Here is a 24767-nt window from a genome sequence, read left to right as displayed (position 1 = left end):
ACAGCCTTTTAAAAAATCTGGTTCCATTTAAGAATAATTTCTGTGTGTTCCACTACTTTCACCATTTACCAGTTTTAATTACAGGAATGAAAGGGGGCTTTGTACTGGAAAGAAAACAAATGCTCAAAAACTGTATTTTAAGATGTTATCACCAAATATTTCCATATACTACAAACGTTTCTAGACCATGCACTAATTTGGTCCTGTCCCACAGTATGTTACATTAGCCTGATGAACGACAATTTCTGCATTTTACAGTTAAATAAAAATATATCACTTGAATGTGAATTATACTGTAGGTTTATTAGAACATTTTGATTTATGGAAACCGGCAACCTGCTGTTTAAGATCCTTAATTCACCTGACTAATAATTTCTTCTCCACTAGGACTAATTTTAGCTGTTGCCATTTGTAATTTTTCAAGTTTTCAGCCTCTTCCTTCCTTAGAGTAACTCTTCCAGGCTCTCTGAAGTGTATTCCATATTCATACGTCTAAGGATTATATATAGCTCCATCTGAAAAATGGTCACTGGAGGAGTTAGATATACAGGTAGGAACTGCAAATAAATAGATTATTAATGCCCCTCTGAGCACCAAGTCACTGATTCACTCACAATCACTTCCCACGCAGCTCTGGCTGAGTCAACCACTGAGGACTGAGAGGGCGTTGTAGTCAAGAGAGAAGAAGATTCAAAGAGGATAATGATGCTGCAAAGCCCAAAATGGAAGAATGATTCAGAGAGGAAACTAAAAGAAGAGAAACAAACACATGAAATAAAAAATCAAAAGGGAAATAAAAATAGAGATGCAAAACTGGGTGGGGGAGGAACCCCAAACACCCAACAGTGGAAAAACAAGATGTTCAAAGGAGCGCAGAGAAGAAAGAGAGGCAAATGGAAGGAGATGAGTGCATAAAGGAAGAGAAAAGACATTAAATAATAGAAATAGTGGTAGATGAGAAAATTAGATCATCGGAGCAAGGCTAAAAAGGAAAGAAGAAAAAGCTATTCATGTAGGAGAAAGACACAATTTGGATAAAACTTCCAGGCAACCTCAGCTTTGGCTTCTGACTTTCCGCCCATATAAACACACACACAAGCGTTAGCATCCATAAAAAATGCTAGCATCTCTATTTGTTCAGGAGAAAAATCGGACGTCAGAGTGTAAAGCATGACATTTTACATCTATGATAGAGTTTAGATTATGAAATGGAGAAATAGGTTCTGAGGGTTTGTATGAGAACCAAAAACTCTTTAGACATTTGAAAGTACAGTACATTGGTGATGAGTCGTTTGTTAATTGAACTCATTTACCAGACAAGTCTTGGGAGTGGGTAAACCTGTTTTTCAAAGACAAAGGTGACAACTCGAGCCAGGTGTCATCAAACCTGATCAAGTGCCCATTCTTTGGCAATGATGGAACAAAGTGGCATTTTAGCAAACAACAGCATAAAATCTCTCCCCCCACCAGACTCCTTGCTCTCAGCTTGAAAGAATTTTATCTAGGAGTCACTCTCACGAAACTGCATTTCAAAGGGTGACTGAACTATAAAAGTGAGGGGTAAAAGCACCTCAAGTTATCTCTCCATATCCATCTCTCTTTTCCACACAAGAAGACAAAAGAAACAACCTATGGACTTTGGGATCTGATCCTGGTCTGCGAGTTTGCTCAGCTATGTCCTGAAAACATGTGGTAAGAACTTCACCTTGAACTAAGTCTAGTTTAAGTTTAGAAAGAATTTTATATTTAGTTTTCTTGTAACCATTTCTGACTTTAATGCCTCATTACTCTGACTTTACTGCACTTACATAAAATCTCTCTTTATAGTTAAATAAACTTGTTTTATAATTTAATTAAAACTAATCCAGTATTATGAATTATTTGGGTAACTTCATTTAAGGTAGCAGACTGTTGTATGTTGATACCTTTAGAGGGGCAATGGACTAATATACCTGACTGTCCAGGAGAGGGCTGGACAGTGAAAAACTCACATATTTGGGAGGAAACTTCAGAACTGGGAACCTGTTGAGGTCACCATGCAAATTGTAACCAATGCTGCTGGAAGCCACAGTGTGGCTGGTGTTTGCTGCCAGGTTGCTGGGGTCAGAACTGCTGGACCAGGGCTGTGGCTATACCCAGACACTCAGGGTGTGACTTGCATGCGTTTATAAGGAGCCCAGTTTCGGAGCTACAGCAACAAAGAATTGTGAGGCACCCCAGGTTGCAGGGCAAGTGGTGACACAGCCCTCACTGGTCTGGATTGCACCCTGGAACATCATAAACCACAAACCAAGAGGCCATTTTTATGGTTCTGGTGGAAAACATGCAAAACTCAGCAGCTCCATCTGGTTTTCAGTCTCATAGGCCAGGTCTACACTACAGACCTATATCAGTAGAACTACATCACTCAGGGGCCTGAAATATCCACACACCTGAGCAATGTAGTTACACTGACCTAACCCCCCATGTACACAGCGCTATGTCGATGGGAGAGCTTCTCCCATGGACATAGCTACCACCTCTCGGAGAGATGGGTTAACTACACTGACAGGAGAAGCTCTCCCATCCGCGTAGGAGTACCTTCACTTAAGTGCAATACAGCTCAGCTGTAATGGGACAGCTGTGCTGATGCAGTGTTTTAAATGTAGACCTGCCCGTACCTCCAAATCACAGCAAAACTCAGCAGAGTTTCATCTATGTTCTGTGTTTGTTCAACTGAATCCACCCAAACTAAAACTGTAAAAATGGTTCACATGAACCCACTAACAGATACTGTAATATGCAGTCCAAGGGATCAAATATAGGAAGAGAATTTTTTTTTGTTCAAAATTCTTTGCAAAAGATTTTAGACACACCAAATTCTGGTCTGATTTTACCCCCTGAAGTTATTGGGTCTTCATGAAAGCGTAAATCAGGCAGAATAGGGCTCCAAATGTTTTGCACTAGTACTGTATAACAGTAATTATGAGTGAGATTGTTTACTCCCACTGGTGATCAGTAATTTTCATGAATAATCTCACTGATTTCATGACCTAGCGAGAGGAAGGGGCTTGCAATCTGGCCCTATGTAACTTGTGATAAACTTGTCACTCCAGTAAGTCATCTTTTTTCAGAAAAAAAAAAAAGAAGACTTTTCACAATTTTAAATGGGCTTCTTTCTCCTCTTCCATCAATGAGTGAGACAATAGAGATGTCAATCTAGGCCAACTGCCTTCAGCAGCAAAACAGACAGAGGAAGTCATTTTTGATCTTATACGTACCATTTTCCCTTGTTTGTAAGAACATGAGCTAGGTCACAAATTCTCCAGCTTCAGCATAACTGAGGCAAAGAGTTAAAATAAAATGAAGCTGTCCAGAATCAATGCAGCCAAGGAATGGAGAGAACATTAGAACAGTTTTGTGTGTAACAGACTTTCTAATGGTGCCTAACCTCTTGCTATAGGAGAGAAATAGTTTCTAAACAAATTATTTGGTTTAAAAATTGGTTACTGTGCTCCTCTGAGAGGCGTTTTTCAGCAAATTATGAATTAAGATTTTTAAACATAGTACATCAGAGTTCACTAGGTCACTGATCTATAGAATAAAAGAGAACTCCAAGAACTGGCAGTCCAGAGAAGGTATACAATAAAAGGCTTCAATGCAGTAAATATTATCTGTCCTTCAAAGGAGGCAAAATCCTATTGATGCTCTTCCGTTGGTGGTGATGATACTTGCCCACTGCTGTAAGTGCTTGGAGATTCTCAGAAGAAAGATGTTGTACAAGTGCAAGGTTGTATTATCATTGGGTCAAACGCTGAGTAAAGAGTTTGCTTTGCACCCAGCATAAGGGCTGGCCAGAATGGCAGTCCCCGCGACTCCTGCTGAGTTGCTCCCCTACCTTGGGAGCAAATTGCCTGATGTGAAGTAGGCAGAGCCATAGCTTCCCCCATGCACTAGGCCAGCCCAGTTCTCCAGTCTCACAAGGGGAAGTTTACTGCACTCCTGCATGGGATGTTGCAGATTGCTCTCTTCCTAGTGCAGATGGGGAGCTTCAGGAGCTTTCCTATGGGGTGCCCACCTAAGCATCCCGCCTTACTACAAGCTCACTGCAGGCTTTACTCAGACAAAGCTCACACTGATGCTCAAATGACTTATTAATTAATACAATTGAGTAATAGCAGCAGAAAGTGAAGCGTTTGTGGGGGGGGGGGGGGGGCTAAACCATTACAGCAATACGATAGAATGTTGGCCTGAATTTTTATTCTTTCCTCAGAATGTCTTTGGTTCTGTAGCATTTGAGTCAAACACAATGTGGCTTTTATAATTTAAGATTCCAATTTAGCAAAGCATCTAAACACATGCCTAACTTTAAGTTGACTTGAGTGTTCAGCTTGTGTTTAAGTGTTTCCCTGAATCAATGACACAGGGTTAATATAGTAGCATTGCTTAATTACATGATGAGAATTATCTACACCTTTGCACAACAATAAAGTGCTAATTGGTTAATACCTAGCTGCAGTGATAGGATTTAAATCAAAATCCATGTCCTTGCAGAACAATTAATGATCTATATTAAGCAAAAATGAGTGCACTTGACTCATTGTATTTGGCTGGAAAAATAGATGTGCGTGTGTGTGTTTTTAACTGACTATCCAGTTAAGTGTATCTGTGTTAAGTGGAGTGCACTTTATATCAACTACTGCCTGACTGCACTGAGAAAATATTGAAAGTATGTTACTGAAGTAACATGATGTTTGGTGATACAGATCTCCTCTGTAGATCTGTTTCACAGATGTGGAACTGGAATCTTACTGGGGTTTTCTATTGGGAAAAGTATTAAGTATGCATAACAATAAACAGATTTTTTGTACATCCTCCCCAGAAGGCAAAAATATTTAGTTTACTAAAAGCATTCAACTTCTGTCTGAGAAGGCCATATCAGCGTATGGAAGGAGTGAAAGGTGTTCTTGGTAAGTTAAAAGACAACCTGGAACAAGGAAAATGGAGGTCTTAAAAAGATTGAAAGGAATTGCATCAATAAGTCAATAATAAGTAGCAGTGTTTTAGGAAACTAAAGCACGGTCACACAGACAAAAATAAACCACTAAGACCAAAGCTTAGCAGATCCCTTATCTATTAGTAGCCTTCTTCTGGAAGAGGCCTAAGGACCAGTAACCAACACCAAGATCATCACTCAAGAGCATCTGGCTCTGAATGTTGTAACTTAGGAGTGTTCCTCTCAGGATGTTGTCTTTATACAGAGGGAGTGTCTCGAGAGACTTGTGACTTGAGGTAACACCGGGTACTCATCCAGAATATGAATGATTGTTTATCCAAAGTCTGATGCCACTGTGTCAGTGAAGTTCGATCATTTTGGAACTAAACAGAAAGAAAGATAGATACTGCATCAGTGTACTGGGTTGCTGAAATTCATACCAAAGTTAGAAAGCTAGCTACAATATTATGACCAGGAAACTTTGTTTGGAAATTATATTTGAAGGGGGAAAATTACTGGTTTTCCACTTTCCTTGTGGATTAAAGTTTGTAGGAGATCTTGAAGATATAAAATGTAATATAAGTGCTTAATAACATTAGTAGTAAGAGAGAGAGAACGGAGCTAGCACTCCAAATTGGAGCATCCTGAACTTTGAAAAGTTTGGATCCAGATTGGAGCTTAGGGTCACTTCCTGGTCCTTGATTCTGCAATGGACTCAATCAAAGCCCCACATCTGAACACTCTCAAACAATGGTTAAATTCTGCTCTGGAGGCAGGTAAGCAGTAGTATTTGTATAACTTTCCTTTTCTCTGAGCTAGAGAGCTGATTGAACCCCAGCACACCCAACAGATTGCTAATGGATACCTCCTCTTCAGTGCTCCAGGATTCAGGTTGCAGGCCTGGGGAGGAGCACTCATACGCCCCTTTGAACCGCTACAATACATAGCTACCCTTTTAGAAAACTATGGACCTGCCTTTAAAAACCTGGTGCTCTTGGGGACGTGGCAGAAAAGGAGTTAAAGTAAATGCTAACCATATTTATAGTTTATTTTACTGCAGCCTAGTTCAAACTGTGCATATTCTACCAATTTCATTTTTTGTTCCGAATGATGCCCATGTACTGGACACTTTTCAATACAAGACATTCCACACTTAATTGGGGAAGCTTTTTAATTGGGCTGCCTCCCAAGGGATGACATTTAAGACCAAAGCTATTTATAGCAATGACTACTGCTTAATGGGGGCACTTACTTCTCTAAATGAAGACACCTACTGCTTATGTATTTTGTTTGTCTCCTTCTCCTTCTGGTTCTGCATGTTTGCTCCTCAAACAGCAGCTTTCAGTCCAACCTCGGCTGTGATGTGTACAAAAAGTGGATGAATTGCGAGATGTCTGGTTGGCTGTGGTTGTTAGTATGTTCTTTCTGCACCAGCTACACATGCTGGGCCACTCTACTGGGAATCTTGCAACTGTTCCTGCTGCTAGCATTAGTCAGGCAGCAAGCTCAGCCCCCATCCCAATTCACACAGGCAACTCATTGAATTGAACAGTAATATGATGGACTCTGGAGCTCCCCAGAAAGCCCCATTGTTGTTAAAATGGTGTCCTCTGTAAATTGGGAATGGCAGACAGTGGAGACAAAAGGCCACTCACCAGGATATTCCAATTAAGAGGACTCTGTTATATTCCTACACAAATTAGGAGCAGAGCCCTGTTTTGACCTGTCTTTTTCTGGTGGGAGTGGCATTGTTATGAGTGGAAAGCACAGAGAAAAATTGGTTGCAAGTTTGGAAAGGTTTTGTCTTAAAGCATTGCTGTCACTAACTAATCATCTATTCAGTTGCTGCTCTCCCACCAATAAAAGGCAATTAAATCTACAGTCGCATGGATCAGATTCTAATTCTGCCATATCATCAAGCTAATGGGGAGAAACCAAAGTTTATTGGATTACCTATGGCTGGCTAGACTTCCAGCTAAGAATGATGGAATGCTAAAACAGTAGAACACCTAAGCAGCAAAATATGAGGACAGCATAAAAATATTTTAGAAACTAAATGTGAGTGTGCCCATAACCAGTCCCAAGAATGTAATATGTCATCTCTACCAGGAGAGAGAAATAAGCAGTTAGGAAAGGAAACCATATTATTACAGTGACAAAGGAGCTGTGTTAGAGTGATTGGCTGCAGACTAAAACTGAAACATCAAAAGGAACCTAAATCATTTATTTTCCCAGAACTGGGAAAGAGCTGTTTCCTTTGTATGAATAATGCATTTACCAAGTGTTTTCCTGTGCACCTAATTAAGATAATATAGAAAAGTATTCAGCATTTTCTCTCTGAAGCCTACACTTTCCAAGGATAACACATGGGCCTCCCATGAGCTATCAGTCTGGATACTTGTGCATTAGTGAAGAAAGCTGATGTTCATAGTCTGCCAATATTCCTGGGTCTCTAAAAATTTACAAATCATTTCCCCCTCACATATGTTCCCACATGACTGGCCTTTATGAGATCTATTATAGTTGGCTATGCCCTAAGAGTTGTTACTGAGAAGGATAGTTAAATCTTGAACTTGCAGAGGCTGGTGAGAGAACACCTCAAACAGAACTCTCTTTAGGGCTTTTGGCTAAGAGTTTGGCTCGTACTGTATGTTGTTAATTTTGATGGTACATTGGTTTATATTACCCAAATGGGGTTATTCAAAGGAAGGCACTTAAATAGCTGAACATCATCTGTCCAATTTGGCAGTCCTTGATGTCTAACTACGTACGTCCTTGATGCCTATTTGGTGTGGCTGGATAAAAGTTTGCATCTCCATGATAGAAAATTGTGTGGGTAGGTTCTACCTGTAGCTATTAGGTTAACTGTGTATCATCCACCAGGTATAACCTGTGGGATTACAAGGCATTTCCAGTGCTGCCCAGTGCACCTAGTACATTTTTATGGCACCGTCAGTATTGCAGTGTAACATTTATTGGCCTTTGAAAAAATGTGGCTGTGATCTGCTATGGCAACACAACCACCTTCAGCAGGCTGCAGCTGGGAAGGGGATAACACTTTTATACCCGATCTGAGAGCTGGGGCTTATAAGGATCAACTAGTATTGCTGACGGACGCTCCTCATGTGATGTTTCACAAGTAGCTGTGAAACCCTTGGCTGTAACGTTTTACAGCACAACGCAAAGAAGGGCAAGGGAAAAACCATCACAATAAAAGTCCATTGTGCAAATCACGTGTCAGTGCCGTTACCATGTGAACCTCATGTCAGCATTGATCAGGGATCAGCTGCATTTATACCCATAAGAACAGCATATAAACCATTCATTCTAGGCCCATTTTCAAACTCGGGAGTACCAGTCATGCCAAAGCAACACTGTATCCAGGCTCTGCACTGATCATGATGGTTTCCTTATAAATCTGAGAAATGGTCAGATAACATAGATTCATAGATATTAAGGTCAGAAGGGACCATTATGATCATCTAGTCTGACCTCCTGCACCATGCAGGCCACAGAATCTCACCCACCCACTCCTGCGATAAACCTCTCACCTATGTCTGAGCTATTGAAGTCCTCAAATCGTGGTTTAAAGACTTCAAGGAGAAGAGAATCCTCACAGAGTAAGATATTACTCTGTAAGTTAAACTACTCACAGTGTAATGAAGTGAGGCCTGCAGAATTTACCCCTCTGGGTGAGATTACTTGCCCTTATTATTCTACTACATGGGGAGGAAGAATAGTCAGTCCAGTGGTTAAGGGTACTAAGTGTGGAACAGGGAGATTTAAGTTAAATTCCCAGCTCTGCCAGAGACTTGGACAAGTCACTTAGTGTCTTTGTGCCTCAGTTCCCCATTTGTAAACTGAGAAAATAGTACTTCTGTGTTGTGAGGGGTAAATACCATGGCGATTGTGAAGTGATCAGATACTATGGTTAATGGAGGCTATCTAAGTACCTGAAATGGATAGGTGGATCAATATATAAATACATCAAGTGCAAACTGAATATTTGTCACATCCCTATTGCACTGTACACTATCCATCCATTTCATTTGTGTTGCAACCAAGTGCTGCTGGCCCCCCATTGCAACACAAGAAAAACTAATTTATTTGGCCCAGTAGTCCATGTGAGGAGGCCTCTGCATGTGGATCTGTCCCTGCTCATGTAGACAGAGATCTGCCCTCTCTGCACAGATAACCCATCCAACTGAGAACTGCTGGATTCAGAGGGCAGAGCTAAAGGTTGTAGAGGGCAACAGTGCAGGGAATTTATAATCTTTGTGGTACCCTCCTCTGCAGAACTCAGAGAGTTCCAGGTGAAAGCCCAATTGGAAGCTGAAACAACCAGGAGCTATACTGAATTCTTCTTTCTTCTGTGGCTTCTACTGAGCAGCCCCAGGAGACCCAGGATGGAGGAGGTGCCTGTCATCAGAACAATGGGTATTCCTGCAAGATAGCTCATGCCTCTGTGTAGATGGGGATTGTCCTCCTCCCTGGGGCCTATAGTTCCTTTAAAATCCATGTGCTCCCAGACCCTTCTACCAGATGTGACATTCTGGAACAGCAACCTTCTCCTCTGGATTTTTAGATGGCGGTTGGGGAAGGGTCACTTGCCCTTTATCATTTAGTGGATGTATTGGGCTTACATTGCCACAGAGTGATGAGGCACTACTTGGACCTTAGTACATATGGTATCATCACCAACTTCCTTTTTTCTCTTCCCTAGTGCAGGTAGTCAGGGAGGGGTTATAAGAAGGGCTGGTGGAGAGACAGAAAGGGGAGAATGTCAGGGCTCCCTATTCCTGCTCTGCAGGCTGGAGAATCCCTCAACTAGGGAAGTTGTTTGCTACCCTTTGTTCCCTTCTTCTGATTTGTGATTATAAAGATCCTTTCCTGCTGCAAACACCTTACTGCCTGCTGCTGTGATTTGATTCTGCTCAGTCATCCCACCAGCTTACATAGCTCTTCTGACCAAAGATAAAAGCAAGTCTTGCCTGACTGGAAAGTTATTTGTTGAGTTTTTATTGTGAGGAAAGGCTTAATTCCTTCAGCTATTACATATCCTCTTGTGCTAAGCTTTATTGTTACCCACCTGCAAGGTTCATGATATTGAGTTGTTCTAACAACTGCATGTGTATTACTGAGAGTGCCAATAAGAAGAAAATAGAATTTAAACCCCTCTTCCAACACTAGCCAGTGAGCTTCACTCTGGAGAGTTACGGTGCTTGTGACACCAACACCTTGCAGTGCCGTGTCAGAGAGTATGCCTCACTTTCCATATGGCCTTGCTGCTCATTTAATGATCATTGTGTCTAACGTTTACATGCTGAAGACAGTGTTTTGCTGTTTATCCATTCAAAAGCAAAATGAGAAGATGGTTTGCAGTCGCTTACATTTCGCTCCCTTACAGCTGGTGTGGAGCCAGCCAAAAGTCAAGCCGCTAAAACTGAAGTCTGCACTTGTAACAATGACAAACCCTGGTCGTCAGTGGGCGGGATCGAACTAGGGACCTCTGGAGCTTAGTGCATGAGCCTCAACTGCATGAGCTAAAAGCTAGGGGCCTGGTAGCTAAGGCTATAGAGCAGACCCATTTAACGCTCTCTAAGTGGTCTTGGTGCCACTAGATGAGACAGAGCACCACACCCAGGAGGTGTGTGGGTTACACACACACCGGCTCTTGCAGGTGAGTTCTGTGGACGCCTCCCATGGATCATGCTAATAGGGTCTGTCCCTTTTTCAGGTAATCTAGCAAGCAATTCCCAGAAGAGTCCGAAAGTGCTGGGGAAATGAATAGTTCTGCACCAGGAAAGAGCTAAAAGGAGCCTAGAAAAACTGTACAAGTGCAAACCTGGAATAACAGAGTCCTGTTCCTAATGTATTGATTGTACTCAGGAATGTACTCAGGAATGCCCTGGCTGGGATGATTTAGTTCGTGTTGGTCCTGCTTTGAGCAGGGGATTGAACTAGATGATCTCCTGAGGTCTCTTCCAACCCTGATATTCTAGGATTCTATGTATTCGTAAGCCCCACACAGAGGCTCAGCTGGGAGGCTATCTGCTGGCGGAGCAGCCACACAAAGTTATCTAAATAATACCTATATGTACCATGGAAATGGCCTCCATGTCAGATCTGCATAGTCTAGTGAAGAAGGCCACAAAGGGGTTGGGCGAGGGAAGGGTACAAGTCCATCTTGATGTGGATCCAGTGACCATAGTATGCCACTCAGTTGGTGGGGCGGGGCTTAAGATGCTAGTCTAGCCCAGATGATGAAAAAGCAGTGAGTGGGTAGGTGGGGCTGTGCAGCAGCTATCTCCTGGTCTTGAACGGAGGGTGTGGATTAAAGCTCCATACTTCACCCAGTACTCAGGTTTTAATGAGTGAAGTCACTGACTTAAATGCTTTGCTGAATTGAAGCTGAATCTTTACAATAGCAAACCCATTCTCAGAAATCAGGATTGGCATGTGAATGATTCATAAACAGAAAGAAAGCACTAAATGCACTGGATAATTTATTTGCCATGAGCAATTCAATGGCAAGAACTAAGGACCCAAATCTACTACCCGTCCTCCTGATGAGCTGCACTTTACTCCATGAGTTTTCCCATAGATCCTCTAAGTAAGTACTTCAGGATTCAGATCACTTGGTACTAATACATTTACCTCTAATTTTGCTAACCACTCCACCAGTTAGAACCCCAGACATCCTTTATCAGTCATGTTGCCTTTTCTAATACTTTATCATTCTGGCAATAAGGTGCTCCAAATTTGTCAGGGTGCTCTGCACAGTCTTTCTAGTCCTGTCTAGCTTGCCATAGCAGTCTGGTATGGTTTTTGGTTGAGTTCTCTTATTTCTACATCTCTGTCTTCTATCTGATATTTTAATCTTTACCAAACCAGGAATTTGTGCGGCCACTACACCCTACAAATTATTTTCCTGGTCTTCGTTTTAGTTATATTTTTTAAGCACCCAAGAAGCCTTTGGAAATGCAGTGCCACAGAAATAAACATTGATTGTTGTTGTTATTATTTTATTATAATTGTGTATAATAATAATTCTGACTGTTATTGTGATCAATGTGTTGCATGTGGTGGCCATTTAGGATATAATCCCTTTAATTTAAGATATATAACCTCTCCCTGGCTTCCATTGTTCCAGGTCCCTTTGGGCCCAGCCTTTCTCTACAGGGGAGGAGGTAGGGGACATCAGGACAGAAGACTAGGTCAGATGAAAAAATGAGGGGGAGGGGCAGGGTTATACAGGACCTTGAAGATGAGGACAGGGGGTGACATCCTTGCCCCATTGCCCCAAAACTCAATGGGAGTTTTGCCATTGACCTCAATAGGGCCAGGATTTCACTCAAGAAGTTTACACTTGATGCAGTGGAGAAGTTGGAGCCAGTGGGGAGATTTAAAGATGGAGTCAGATTGACAGACTAAGATCAAGGACTATGATTTTAGCAGCTGAGTTTTGAAAGGACTCACGGGCATGTTGGGCTGGGGAGGAGGAGTTTATTGCACTCAATGTGTCCTAATAATCATTTTTTTATACTAGGCAATGCAGAAGAAGCAAAACTGATTAAAATAACCTTTAGAGTTGCAATATGAGGAAATTCCCCTGTGTATTGGGTTCTGCCTTCCTATTGGTAATAGATTTATGGGAAGAAGGTGAGATTTTATTGTATGCATCTCAGATTTAATCATGGTGGGGTGAGAGCAAATAAAGCATGTCCCACAAAAAGTTGTGCTAGAAACATTGCCAATGAGAATTCCAGCTACTCTCAGATGTTAGAAAAATAGATATCGCTTTTCATGTTTAAATCACTGGAAGCTGCAGTTTTTGTCTGGATTTCCTCTCAGATCCCTTGGTTTTATTGATAGACACCCAATGGAAAAATTCTGAGATTACCAAGACTGTGGTCTGGAGCTTTGCTGAAGAGTTTAGCCACAATTCATCCCACTTCTTGGTAACAACAACAGATGTCTGATTCCTGCAATGTGCTTTTATTGTAAGTCATGGCTGCATTTAGCTCTGCCTTATTTGTTCCAGTTGCCATGAGACATTACAATGTGGATGATAAAGTAATTTGCTATTTTTAAAATCTGCAATAAAGATGAGATGCCCCCCCCCCAAAACCCAAAGTGTTTTAAACAATCTAGGCAAAGTATTGTTCTGGATTACAAAGGTAAGAGCTGATGCTGATGAGGTAGCAAGTCTAATACTTGTCATTTCACTCACAGAACCCCCCTCCTGCCCCCTGGAGCCAGAGTGTTTTATGGTTTGGACCTACTTTATCTATACAGTCACATTAAGGACCCTATGTTAGCTCTGTGTGCTGTGTTAGGAAACTTTAAGATAATGCCTGGTAAGGTAGTGTGATCCTAATTATGCCAAATCTTTTAGAGCAAGGCTTCTACACAATCAGGGGTGCGATTGTTTTGGACGGACCTGAATGGCTTATGGCAGTGTCTTTAGAGATCAAGAAGCTGCGTGGTTCTGGCTGAAGGAGAAAGGACCCAAAGGGCTTATTGTATGACAAGAGACTTAACAAAAATGGAGACTACAGAGATGACAGGTACTTATTGTTATTAATTGTAGTGCCCAAGGACCAATCAAGAGCAGAAAGCCATTGTGGTAGGCACTGTACAAACACTGAGTAGCAGACAGCCCCTTCCCCCATGAAGTTATAATCTAAAGACAGATGGTGTGTGGGGAGGGAAGGGGAACAGCACACAAGCAGCATGAACAATGTGATGCCTCTGCAACTTTTCCTACCAGCTGGAGTGTCTGCCTGGCTCCTGTTAGTGGTTTTTCCCCAAGACTGCATGGGGGGAGGGGGTGCAGAGGAGAGGCACCACCCTAGGATGGGTTGGTCTACCCAGCACAGTTCTGGGTCAGGGAGAGAGGGAGTCTTGAGGCAGGGGACGGGTGGCCCCAGCTGGGCTCCATCTTAGTGCAGCAATCCCTGCTTTTGCTGCTTCCGCTCTGAACTGTTTCTTTGGATGCTTGTGCCTCTCTGGGCTGTCTCTCACAGCTAACAGACCGTAAGATGCTGTGAACCCTGCCGGGAATGGGCCTCAAGGTTTGGATACTTAGATTGTAAGCTCTCTGGGGCAGGAACCATCTCTTTGTTCTCATAGACTTTACAGTCAGAAGGGACCATGGTAATCATCTAGTCTGATCTCCTGCACATTGCAGGCAGGCCACAGAGCCTCACCCACCTATGCCTGAAATAGACCCATAACCTCTGGCTGAGTTACTGAAGTCCTCAAATCATGGTTTAAAGACTTCAAGTTGCAGAGAATCCACCATTTACCCATGCTGCAGAGGAAGCTGAAAACCCCCAGGGTCTCTGCCAATCTGACCCAGGGGAAAATTCCTTCCTGAACCCAAATATGGCCATCAGTTACACCCTGAGCATGGGGGCAAGACCTGCCAGGCAGATAAATGGGAAAGAATTTGCTGTAGTAACTCAGAGCCCTCCCCATCTAGTGTCCCCTCTCCAGCAGTCGGGGTTGTTTGCTACTAGCAATCACTGAGGGGCCACATGCCATCGTAGGCAGTCCCATCATACCATTCCCTCCATACATTTATCAGGCTCAGTCTTGAAGCTACTTAAGTTTTTTGGCCCCACTGCTCCCTCACTTCTCTATTTCTACAGCACATAGCACAAGGGGGCCTTGGTCTGTGGGTGGAGCTCCTAAGTGCTACCACAATATAAATAATAATGTATGCCAATTACATGCTCAAAAAGATGCACCATAATCCCTGTCACATGGTTGTTACGGAAACTCAAGAGTACCTGTCACATTCCAGGGTGTAATTTGTATCCAGGGTGTAATTTGTACCAGTGAGGGGCTGTGTCACCACTTGCCTTGCAATCTTGGGTGCCTCATAATGCTTTGCTATTGTAGCTTCCAGCCTGGATCAGTCTCAAACAGCCGAACAGCAGGCAGGTCATATCCTGAATGTCTGTGTATGGCTACAGCCCTGATGGAGCAGCTCTGACCCCAGCAATGCATCAGACACACTCTGGCTTGTACAGCCTTGGTTACTATTTCAGGGTGCTCCAACACACTCCCCATCCTGAATTTTCCCCGAAACATGTTCTGCACTTACCAGCCCTTTCCTGGACAGTTCAGATATTAAAAGTCCTTTGCCCCTGTAAAGGGTCAACATGCAAGTTTGCTGCTTTACTTGGAGTTACCCAAACCGTTCAGTTTAAGCATTACACTGGATTAGTTTTTATTTAAAAAATAAAACAAGTTTATTTAACTACAAAGAGAGAGGTTTTAAGTGAGTACAAGTATAAGGTATTAAGGTCAGAAATGGTTACAAGAGAAATAAAAATAAAATGCTTTCTAGTAACTAAACCTAACAAACTAGACTTGGTTCAAGATAAAATCCTTATCACATGTTCCCAGCATCAGGGCTGATCAAATTCTCCAGTCAGAACCGCTCCCAAAGTCTGGTTCCTTTGTCTTCTTAGGGAAAAGAGAGAGAAAGTTAGGGAGAGAAAGAAAGAGAGGACACTGAGGTCTTTTTGCCCCTCAGTTTTATAGTCCAGTCACCCTTTGAAATGCATTTCCCTGAGGGTTACCCCTAAATAAAGTTTCTTCCAGCTGTGAGGATGGAGACATGGAGTCTAGTGGTGAAAGAGATGTCATGTTGTTGTTTGCTAAAATGCAGATTGATCTGCTTCTGCTCCCCTACCTGGCCAAAAAATGGCTGCTTGACTGGTGATTGCCGATCAATTTTGATGACACCTCACTAGATGTGTCACCTTGTCCTTTGTCTTTGAGGAACAAAGTTGTCCCCTTTCCAGACCAGTCTGATAAACACATTTCAGTTTAGGTTCATAACTTTACATATAATGTTGTTACAAACATTTCACCATGATATTATTGACCACCAAGTTATTAGTTTTCAAGTGATACCTCACAGCCTATACTAAGTGATACCTCACAGTATATAATTCTGTACATCAAGTGATACCTCACAGTACATAATTCTGTACAAGGATTATTACAATAGTCTGTAGGTTATGAACACAAGGGTGCATTTAGTCACAGTACCCTAGCCACTGTTAGGTATTATGGGGCTTCCCTGTCCCTGTGGTCCGTTTCAGAATGGCTGCATGGGGAGAAGCAGGTTTTTTGCAGTGGGTGGGGAGATAGTACATCCCTCTGACCCACTCACCCAGGAGAATAGGAATGGGAGGTGAGGGTTCTTTGAGTAGCCTGCTATGGGGAGTGGTCATGTGTCCCCAAGAACTGGGAAAATTTGTTCAGCCAAAAAAAATTTCAGTGAAAAATGCAGATACAGCATGACCAAACCACTGCATGAATTTGTGTCAATTTCACCCAATTGTTTCAGTTGAAAAAAAAAACTGGAAAAAAATTGAGAAAAAAAATCAAAGCATTTTGCTTCAGCTTTTACAAAAAGCTATGTTTTAGTTTTCCAATTCAAAACATCTTTTCATTTAGAAATTTTCTTCATTTAAAAAAATTTAGAAAAATAAAAAGCCACTCAAAATTTAAATGAAACACTTAATTTGACCTGAAACTATTTTTCCCAATTTTTTTTAAAAGCTGGGGCTTACTGGGGTCATGGGCCTGTTGAGAGAAGGGAGGTATGCTGTCTATTGGAGGATGTAGTTCTTGGCTGTGTAGGGTGAAAATTGTCTTATGATAATGGTAAACAATAATAGAAAGAATCACTTTCTTCTTACACTGAACAAGGAACTTCAGTAGGATAAAGAAAACAGTGTTATCCCTAAAACTAATCTTTTTCTCCCTTCCTTCTTCAATTCAGCACTTAGGCCTTCAACCTTCCCCAGCCTTGCTTCTCACTATGCCTACCTTACTGCTACGGTTTAAAGAGACAGTGCACATATCCCTTCAACTCCCACTCCTTTCCATATCAGCAGTCTTTAACAAGAATTAATATTTAACAATGAGTCATAGATTCAGATGAATCACCAGCTTCACCATTCAACCAGATCTAGTCATCTGGCCTCAGGGAAGGTTTTTGTCCCGTTTATTCAGTTGATTATCAAATCACAGATGTGTAGTTTTCTGATCAATGGTGATGGGAGTCTTCTCAATAAGATTATCGCCCTGAACTAAGGCTGTGGTACAAGTACCATTGCTGCTACAGTTATATAGCAATTCAACTGGGTTTAGAAGATGCCTTTTGTTTCTTTTGTGCTGAGCACCTTGATCAGCTTCAACCATAAAGGATCTCTGGGTGCAGTTATGACAAGTGAGACTGGCTGGTGGTGGGCATTATTTTTCCTGATTAAATATATGAGGGACTGGGTCTTGAGGTTTCAGGCTGTATTCAGACAGCATAAAAAAGTCCATCCCTACAACCTTGTAGATTTGGTGTATCTCAACCTTGTATCCTGTAAGCAGTGCTGCTTATGATAAGATGAAGATTTATCTCTGAGGTGGGCTGGGTTGTTCTGATCTTTCAACTGAGCTGGTCTTAGACTTTTGTCCGAGAAGAAAGTATTTTTCAGTTGTTCACCTGCGTTAATATGGGTTTTTTTTCTGTTGTAGAATTGTTTTAAGAATGTGTTATGCTCTCCCTGCCAGTGCATTCCCTTGTGGCAGGTGGTGGCTGGCAATAGTATGTGCAATCTCTGGGATCTAAGAGACACCTTGTCTACGTTTTTTACAGCTTATTCTGTAATTGTAAACTTTAATATCTCCAGCAATATCTTTAGCATTCCACTAGTGTTTCTGGAGGATGTTAAACAGAAGCTACTAAAGTCAGATATTTTTAAATCAGTTGGTCCAAACAACTTGCATCCAAGAGTTTTAAAAGAGCTGACTGAGGAGCTCACTGGACCATTGATGTTGATTTTCAATAAGTCTTGGAGCACTGGGGAAGTTCCAGAAGACTGGAAGAAAGCTAATGTTATGCCAAATTTTTAAAAGGGTAAACTGGATGACCCAGGTAATTATTGTCCTGTCAGCCTGACATCAATGCCTGGCAAGGTAATAAAGCAACTGATATGGGACTCAATTAATAAAGAATTAAAAGGAGGGCAATGTAATTAATGCCAATCAACATGGATTTATGGAAAATAGATCCTGTCAAACTAACTTTATAACTTTTTTTGATGAGATTACAAGTTAGGTTGATTAAGATAATAATGCTGATGTAATATACTAAGACTTCTCTACGGCATTTGACTTGGTATTGCACAACATTTTGATTTAAAACACTAGACAGATATAAAATTAACATAACCCATATTAAATGGATTAAAAACTGGATAACTGTTAGGTTTCAGAATGTACTTGTAAATCAAGTGGGTGTTTAGAGTGGGGGGTCCCACACAGATTGGTTCTTGGCCCTATGCTATATAACATTTTTATCAGTGACCTAGAAGAAAACATAACATCATCACACACAAAGTTTTCAGATGACACATAAATTAGGGAAGTGGTAAATAATAAAGAGGACAGGTCACTGATTTAGAGCAATCTGGATCACTTGATAAACTGGGAACAAGCAAATATGTGCTTTAATCCAGCTAACTGTAAATGTATACATTTAGGAACAAAGAATGTAGGCCATACATACATACAGGTGGGCTTTGTCCTGGGATGCAATGACTCAGAAAAAGATCTGGGGGTTGTGGTAGATAATCAGCTGAAAAATGAGCTCCCCGTGTGATGCTGGGTCCAGAAGAGCTAATGAGATCCTTGAGTGTATAAAGAGGGAAATATCAAGTGGGAATAGGGAGGTTATATTACATCTGTATTTGGCATTGGTGAGACTGCTATTGGAATACTGTGTCCAGTTCTGGTGTCCACAATTCAAGAAGGCTGTTGATAAATTGGAGAGGATTCAGAGAAGAGCTGTGAGAATGATTAATAGTGATACACGCAGAGAGCTCAATCTATTTAGCTTAACAAAGAGAAGGTCAAGGGGTCTAAAGTATCTACATGGGGAACAAATATTTAATAATGGTCTCTTCAATCTAGCAGAGAAAGATATAACAATCCAATGGCTGGAAGTTGAAGCAAACAAATTCAGACCGGAAACAAGGCATTGATTTTTAACAGTGAGGGTAATTAACCATTGGAACAATTTACCAAGGGTCATGGTGGATTCTCCATCACTGACCATTTTTAAATCAAGGTTGAATGTTTTTTCTAAAAGATCTGCTTTAGGAATTATTCTGGAGAAGCTCTCTGGCCTGTGTTACACAGGAGGTTAGACTAGATTATCACAATGGTCCCTTCTGGCCTTGGAATCTATGGGTATGTCTACACTACGGAATAAGGTCGAATTTATAGAAGTCGGTTTTTTAGAAATCGGTTTTATATATTCGAGTGTGTGTGTCCCCACAGAAGTGCATTAAGTGCATTAACTCGGCGGAGTGCTTCCACAGTACCGAGGCTAGAGTCGACTTCTGGAGCGTTGCACTGTGGGTAGCTATCCCACAGTTCCCGCAGTCTCCGCTGCCCATTGGAATTCTGGGTTGAGATCCCAATGCCTGATGGGGCTGAAACATTGTCGCGGGTGGTTCTGGGTACATATCGTCAGTCCCCCCCTTCCCTCCCTCCCTCCGTGAAAGCAAGGGCAGACAATTGTTTCGTGCCTTTTTTCCTGAGTTACCTGTGCGGACGCCATACCACCGCAAGCATGGAGCCCGCTCAGGTAACCGTCACCGTATGTCTCCTGGGTGCTGGCAGACGCGGCACGGCATTGCTACACAGTAGCAGCAACCCATTGCCTTGTGGCAGCAGACGGTACAATACGACTGGTAGCCGTCCTCGTCATGTCCGAGGTACTCCTGGTCGCCTGTGTGAGGTCGATCAGGAGCGCCTGGGCAGACATGGGCGCAGGGACTAAATTTTTAGTGACTTGACCAGGTCATTTTTTTTAGTCCGGCAGTCAGTCCTATTGAACCGTCTTATGGTGAGCAGGCAGGCAATATGTCCTTCTGCACCATCTGCTGCCAGCCAAAGATGTAAAAGATAGATGGAGTGGATCAAAACAAGAAATAGACCAGATTTGTTTGTACTCATTTGCCTCCTCCCCTGTCTAGGGGAATCATTCCTCTAGGTCACACTGCAGTCACTCACAGAGAAGGTGCAGCGAGGTAGATCTAGCCATGTATCAATCAGAGGCCAGGCTAACCTCCTTGTTCCAATAAGAACAATAACTTAGGTGCACCATTTCTTATTGGAACCCTCCGTGAAGTCAACCCTGTAAGCCGTGTCCTCAGTCGCCCCTCCCTGCGTCAGAGCAACGGCAAACAATCGTGCATCTGAGTTGAGAGTGCTGTCCAGAGCAGTCACAATGGAGCACTCTGATTGGGCTAAAACATTGTCGCGGGTGGTTCTGGGTACATATTGTCCGGCCCCCGTTCCCTCCCTCCCTCCGTGAAGGCAAGGGCAGACAATTGTTTCGCGCCTTTTTTCCTGAGTTACCTGTGCGGACGCCATACCACCGCAAGCATGGAGCCCGCTCAGGTAACCGTCACCGTATGTCTCCTGGGTGCTGGCAGACGCGGTACGGCATTGCTACACAGTAGCAGCAACCCATTGCCTTCTGGCAGCAGACGGTGCAGTATGACTGGTAGCCGTCCTCGTCATGTCCGAGGTGCTCCTGGCCACGTCGGCTGGGAGCGCCTGGGCAGACATGGGCGCAGGGACTAAATTTTTGGTGACTTGACCAGGTCATTCTCTTTAGTCCTGCAGTCAGTCGTATTGAACCGTCTAATGGTGAGCAGGCAGGCAATACGGATTGCTAGCAGTCGTATTGTACCATCTTCTGCCGGGCAGGCAAGAGATGACGATGGCTAGCAATCGTACTGTACCATCTTCTGCCGGGCAGGCAAGAGATGACGATGGCTAGCAATCGTACTGTGCCATCTTCTGCCAGGCAGGCAAGAGATGAGGATGGCTAGCAGTCGTACTGTGCCATCTTCTGCCGAGCAGCCATGAGATGTGGATGGCTTGCAGTCCTTCTGCACCGTCTGCTACCAGCCAAAGATGTAAAAGATAGATGGAGTGGATCAAAACAAGAAATAGACCAGATTTGTTTTGTACTCATTTGCCTCCTGCCCTGTCTAGGGGACTCATTCCTCTAGGTCACACTGCAGTCACTCACAGAGAAGGTGCTGCGAGGTAGATCTAGCCATGTATCAATCAGAGGCCAGGCTAACCTCCTTGTTCCAATAAGAACAATAACTTAGGTGCACCATTTCTTATTGGAACCCTCCGTGAAGTCCTGCCTGAACTACTCCTTGATGTAAAGCCACCCCCTTTGTGGATTTTAGCCTCCTGAAGCCAACCCTGTAAGCCGTGTCGTCAGTCGCCCCTCCCTCCGTCAGAGCAACGGCAGACAATCATTCCGCGCCTTTTTTCAAGCATGGAGTCCGCTCAGCTCACTTTGGCAATTAGGAGCACATTAAACACCACACGCATTATCCAGCAGCATATGCAGCACCAGAACCTGGCAAAGCGCTACCGGGCGAGGAGGCGACGTCAGCGTGGTCACGTGAGTGATCAGGACATGGACACAGATTTCTCTGAAAGCATGGGCCCTGCCAATGCATGCATAATGGTGCTAATGGGGCAGGTTCATGCTGTGGAACGCCGATTCTGGGCTCAGGAAACAAGCACAGACTGGTGGGACCGCATAGTGTTGCAGGTCTGGGACGATTCCCAGTGGCTGCGAAACTTTCGCATGCGTAAGGGCACTTTCATGGAACTTTGTGACTTGCTTTCCCCTGCCCTGAAGCGCATGAATACCAAGATGAGAGCAGCCCTCACAGTTGAGAAACGAGTGGCGATAGCCCTGTGGAAGCTTGCAACGCCAGACAGCTACCGGTCAGTTGGGAATCAATTTGGAGTGGGCAAATCTACTGTGGGGGCTGCTGTGATGCAAGTAGCCCACGCAATCAAAGACCTGCTGATATCAAGGGTAGTGACCTTGGGAAATGTGCAGGTCATAGTGGATGGCTTTGCTGCAATGGGATTCCCTAACTGTGGTGGGGCCATAGACGGAACCCATATCCCTATCTTGGCACCGGAGCACCAAGCCGGCGAGTACATAAACCGCAAGGGGTACTTTTCAATAGTGCTGCAAGCTCTGGTGGATCACAAGGGACGTTTCACCAACATCAACGTGGGATGGCCGGGAAAGGTACATGACGCTCGCATCTTCAGGAACTCTGGTCTGTTTCAAAAGCTTCAAGAAGGGACTTTATTCCCAGACCAGAAAATAACTGTTGGTGATGTTGAAATGCCTATATGTATCCTTGGGGACCCAGCCTACCCCTTAATGCCATGGCTCATGAAGCCGTACACAGGCAGCCTGGACAGCAGTCAGGAGCTGTTCAACTACAGGCTGAGCAAGTGCAGAATGGTGGTAGAATGTGCATTTGGACGTTTAAAGGCGCGCTGGCGCAGTTTACTGACTCGGTTAGACCTCAGCGAAACCAATATTCCCACTGTTATTACTGCTTGCTGTGTGCTCCACAATATCTGTGAGAGTAAGGGGGAGACGTTTATGGCGGGGTGGGAGGTTGAGGCAAATCGCCTGGCTGCTGGTTATGCGCAGCCAGACACCAGGGCGGTTAGAAGAGCACAGGAGGGTGCGGTACGCATCAGAGAGGCTTTGAAAACCAGTTTCATGACTGGCCAGGCTACGGTGTGAAAGTTCTGTTTGTTTCTCCTTGATGAAACCCCCCGCCCCTTGGTTCACTCTACTTCCTTGTAAGCTAACCACCCTCCCCTCCTCCCTTTGATCACCTCTTGCAGAGGCAATAAAGTCATTGTTGCTTCACATTCATGCATTCTTTATTCATTCATCACACAAATAGGGGGATGACTACCAAGGTAGTCCAGGAGGGGTGGTGGAGGAGGGAAGGAAAATGCCACACAGCACTTTAAAAGTTTACAACTTTAAAATTTATTGAATGACAGCCTTCTTTTTTTGGGGCAATCCTCTGTGGTGGAGTGGCTGGTTGGCCGGTGGCCACCCCACCGCGTTCTTGGGCGTCTGGGTGTGGAGTCTATGGAACTTGGGGAGGAGGGCAGTTGGTTACACAGGGGCTGTAGTGGCAGTCTGTGCTCCAGCTGCCTTTGCTGCAGCTCAACCATACACTGGAGCATACTGGTTTGGTCCTCCAGCAGCCTCAGCATTGAATCCTGCCTCCTCTCATCACGCTGTCGCCACATTCGAGCTTCAGCCCTCTCTTCAGCCCGCCACTTACTCTCTTCAGCCCGCCACTTACTCTCTTCAGCCCGCCACCTCTCCTCCTGGTCATTTTGTGCTTTCCTGCAGTCTGACATTATTTGCCTCCACGCATTCGTCTGTGCTCTGTCAGTGTGGGAGGACAGCATGAGCTCGGAGAACATTTCATCTCGAGGGCGTTTTTTTTTCTTTCTAATCTTCACTAGCCTCTGGGAAGGAGAAGATCCTGTGATCATTGAAACACATGCAGCTGGTGGAGAAAAGAAAAGGGACAGCGGTATTTAAAAAGACACATTTTATAAAACACTGGCTACAGTCTTTCAGGGTAAACCTTGCTGTTAACATTACATACATAGCACATGTGCTTTCGTTACAAGGTCGCATTTTGCCTCCCCCCACCGCGTGGCTACCCCCTCCCCCCTCCCTGTGGCTAACAGCGGGGAACATTTCTGTTCAGCCGCAGGCAAACAGCCCAGCAGGAATGGGCTCCTCTGAGTGTCCCCTGAAGAAAAGCACCCTATTTCAACCAGGTGACCATGGATTATATCTCACTCTCCTGAGGATAACACATGAACGGATGTTGCTTGAACGCCAGCAAACATACACTGCAATGCTTTGTTGTACAATGATTCCCGAGTACGTGTTACTGGCCTGGAGTGGTATAGTGTCCTACCATGAAGGACGCAATAAGTCTGCCCTCCCCAGAAACCTTTTGCAAAGGCTTTGGGAGTATATCCAGGAGAGCCGCGAATGCCAGGGCAGAGTAATCCTTTCACATGCTTGCTTTTAAACCATGTATAGTATTTTAAAAGGTACACTCACCGGAGGTCCCTTCTCCACCTGCTGGGTCCAGGAGGCAGCCTTGGGTGGGTTCAGGGGGTACTGGCTCCAGGTCCAGGGTGAGAAACAGTTCCTGGCTGTCGGGAAAACCGGTTTCTCCGCTTGCTTGCTGTGAGCTATCTACAACCTCCTCCTCATCATCATCTTCTTCGTCCCCAAAACCTGCTTCCGTATTGCCTCCATCTCCATTGAAGGAGTCAAACAACACGGCTGGGGTAGTGGTGGCTGAACCCCCTAAAATGGCATGCAGCTCATCATAGAAGCGGCATGTTTGGGGCTCTGACCCGGAGCGGCTGTTCGCCTCTCTGGTTTTCTGGTAGGCTTGCCTCAGCTCCTTCAGTTTCACGCGGCACTGCTTCGGGTCCCTGTTATGGCCTCTGTCCTTCATGCCCTGGGAGATCTTGACAAAGGTTTTGGCATTTCGAAAACTGGAACGGAGTTCTGATAGCACGGATTCCTCTCCCCATACAGCGATCAGATCCCGTACCTCCCGTTCGGTCCATGCTGGAGCTCTTTTGCGATTCTGAGACTCCATCATGGTCACCTCTGCTGATGAGCTCTGCATGGTCACCTGCAGCTTGCCACGCTGGCCAAACAGGAAATGAGATTCAAAAGTTCGCGGTTCTTTTCCTGTCTACCTGGCCAGTGCATCTGAGTTGAGAGTGCTGTCCAGAGCGGTCAAAATGGAGTACTCTGGGATAGCTCCCGGAGGCCAATACCGTCGAATTG

At 43.9% G+C, this 24767-nt stretch overlaps 1 protein-coding gene across 1 annotated transcript; it reads right to left on the bottom strand.

The window, feature by feature from the left end:
- Nucleotides 1–673: 673 nt before the first annotated feature.
- On the bottom strand, nucleotides 674–24667 carry LOC141987938 (uncharacterized). Its single transcript, XM_074953770.1, has 3 exons — nucleotides 24021–24667; nucleotides 23050–23448; nucleotides 674–747 (listed from the first exon to the last, which is right to left on the bottom strand). Exons 1-3 carry the CDS (start codon nucleotides 24601–24603, stop codon nucleotides 674–676), a joined length of 1056 nt encoding a protein of 351 aa, XP_074809871.1. The 5' UTR covers nucleotides 24604–24667.
- Between the last annotated feature and the right edge of the window lie 100 nt (nucleotides 24668–24767).

Source organism: Natator depressus, chromosome 5 (genome assembly GCF_965152275.1).
Source record: "Natator depressus isolate rNatDep1 chromosome 5, rNatDep2.hap1, whole genome shotgun sequence".
In the NCBI taxonomy this organism is placed as follows: Eukaryota; Metazoa; Chordata; order Testudines; family Cheloniidae; genus Natator; species Natator depressus.
Note: the sequence above shows the minus strand (reverse complement) of the source record. Positions and strands in the feature narration are given on the sequence as shown.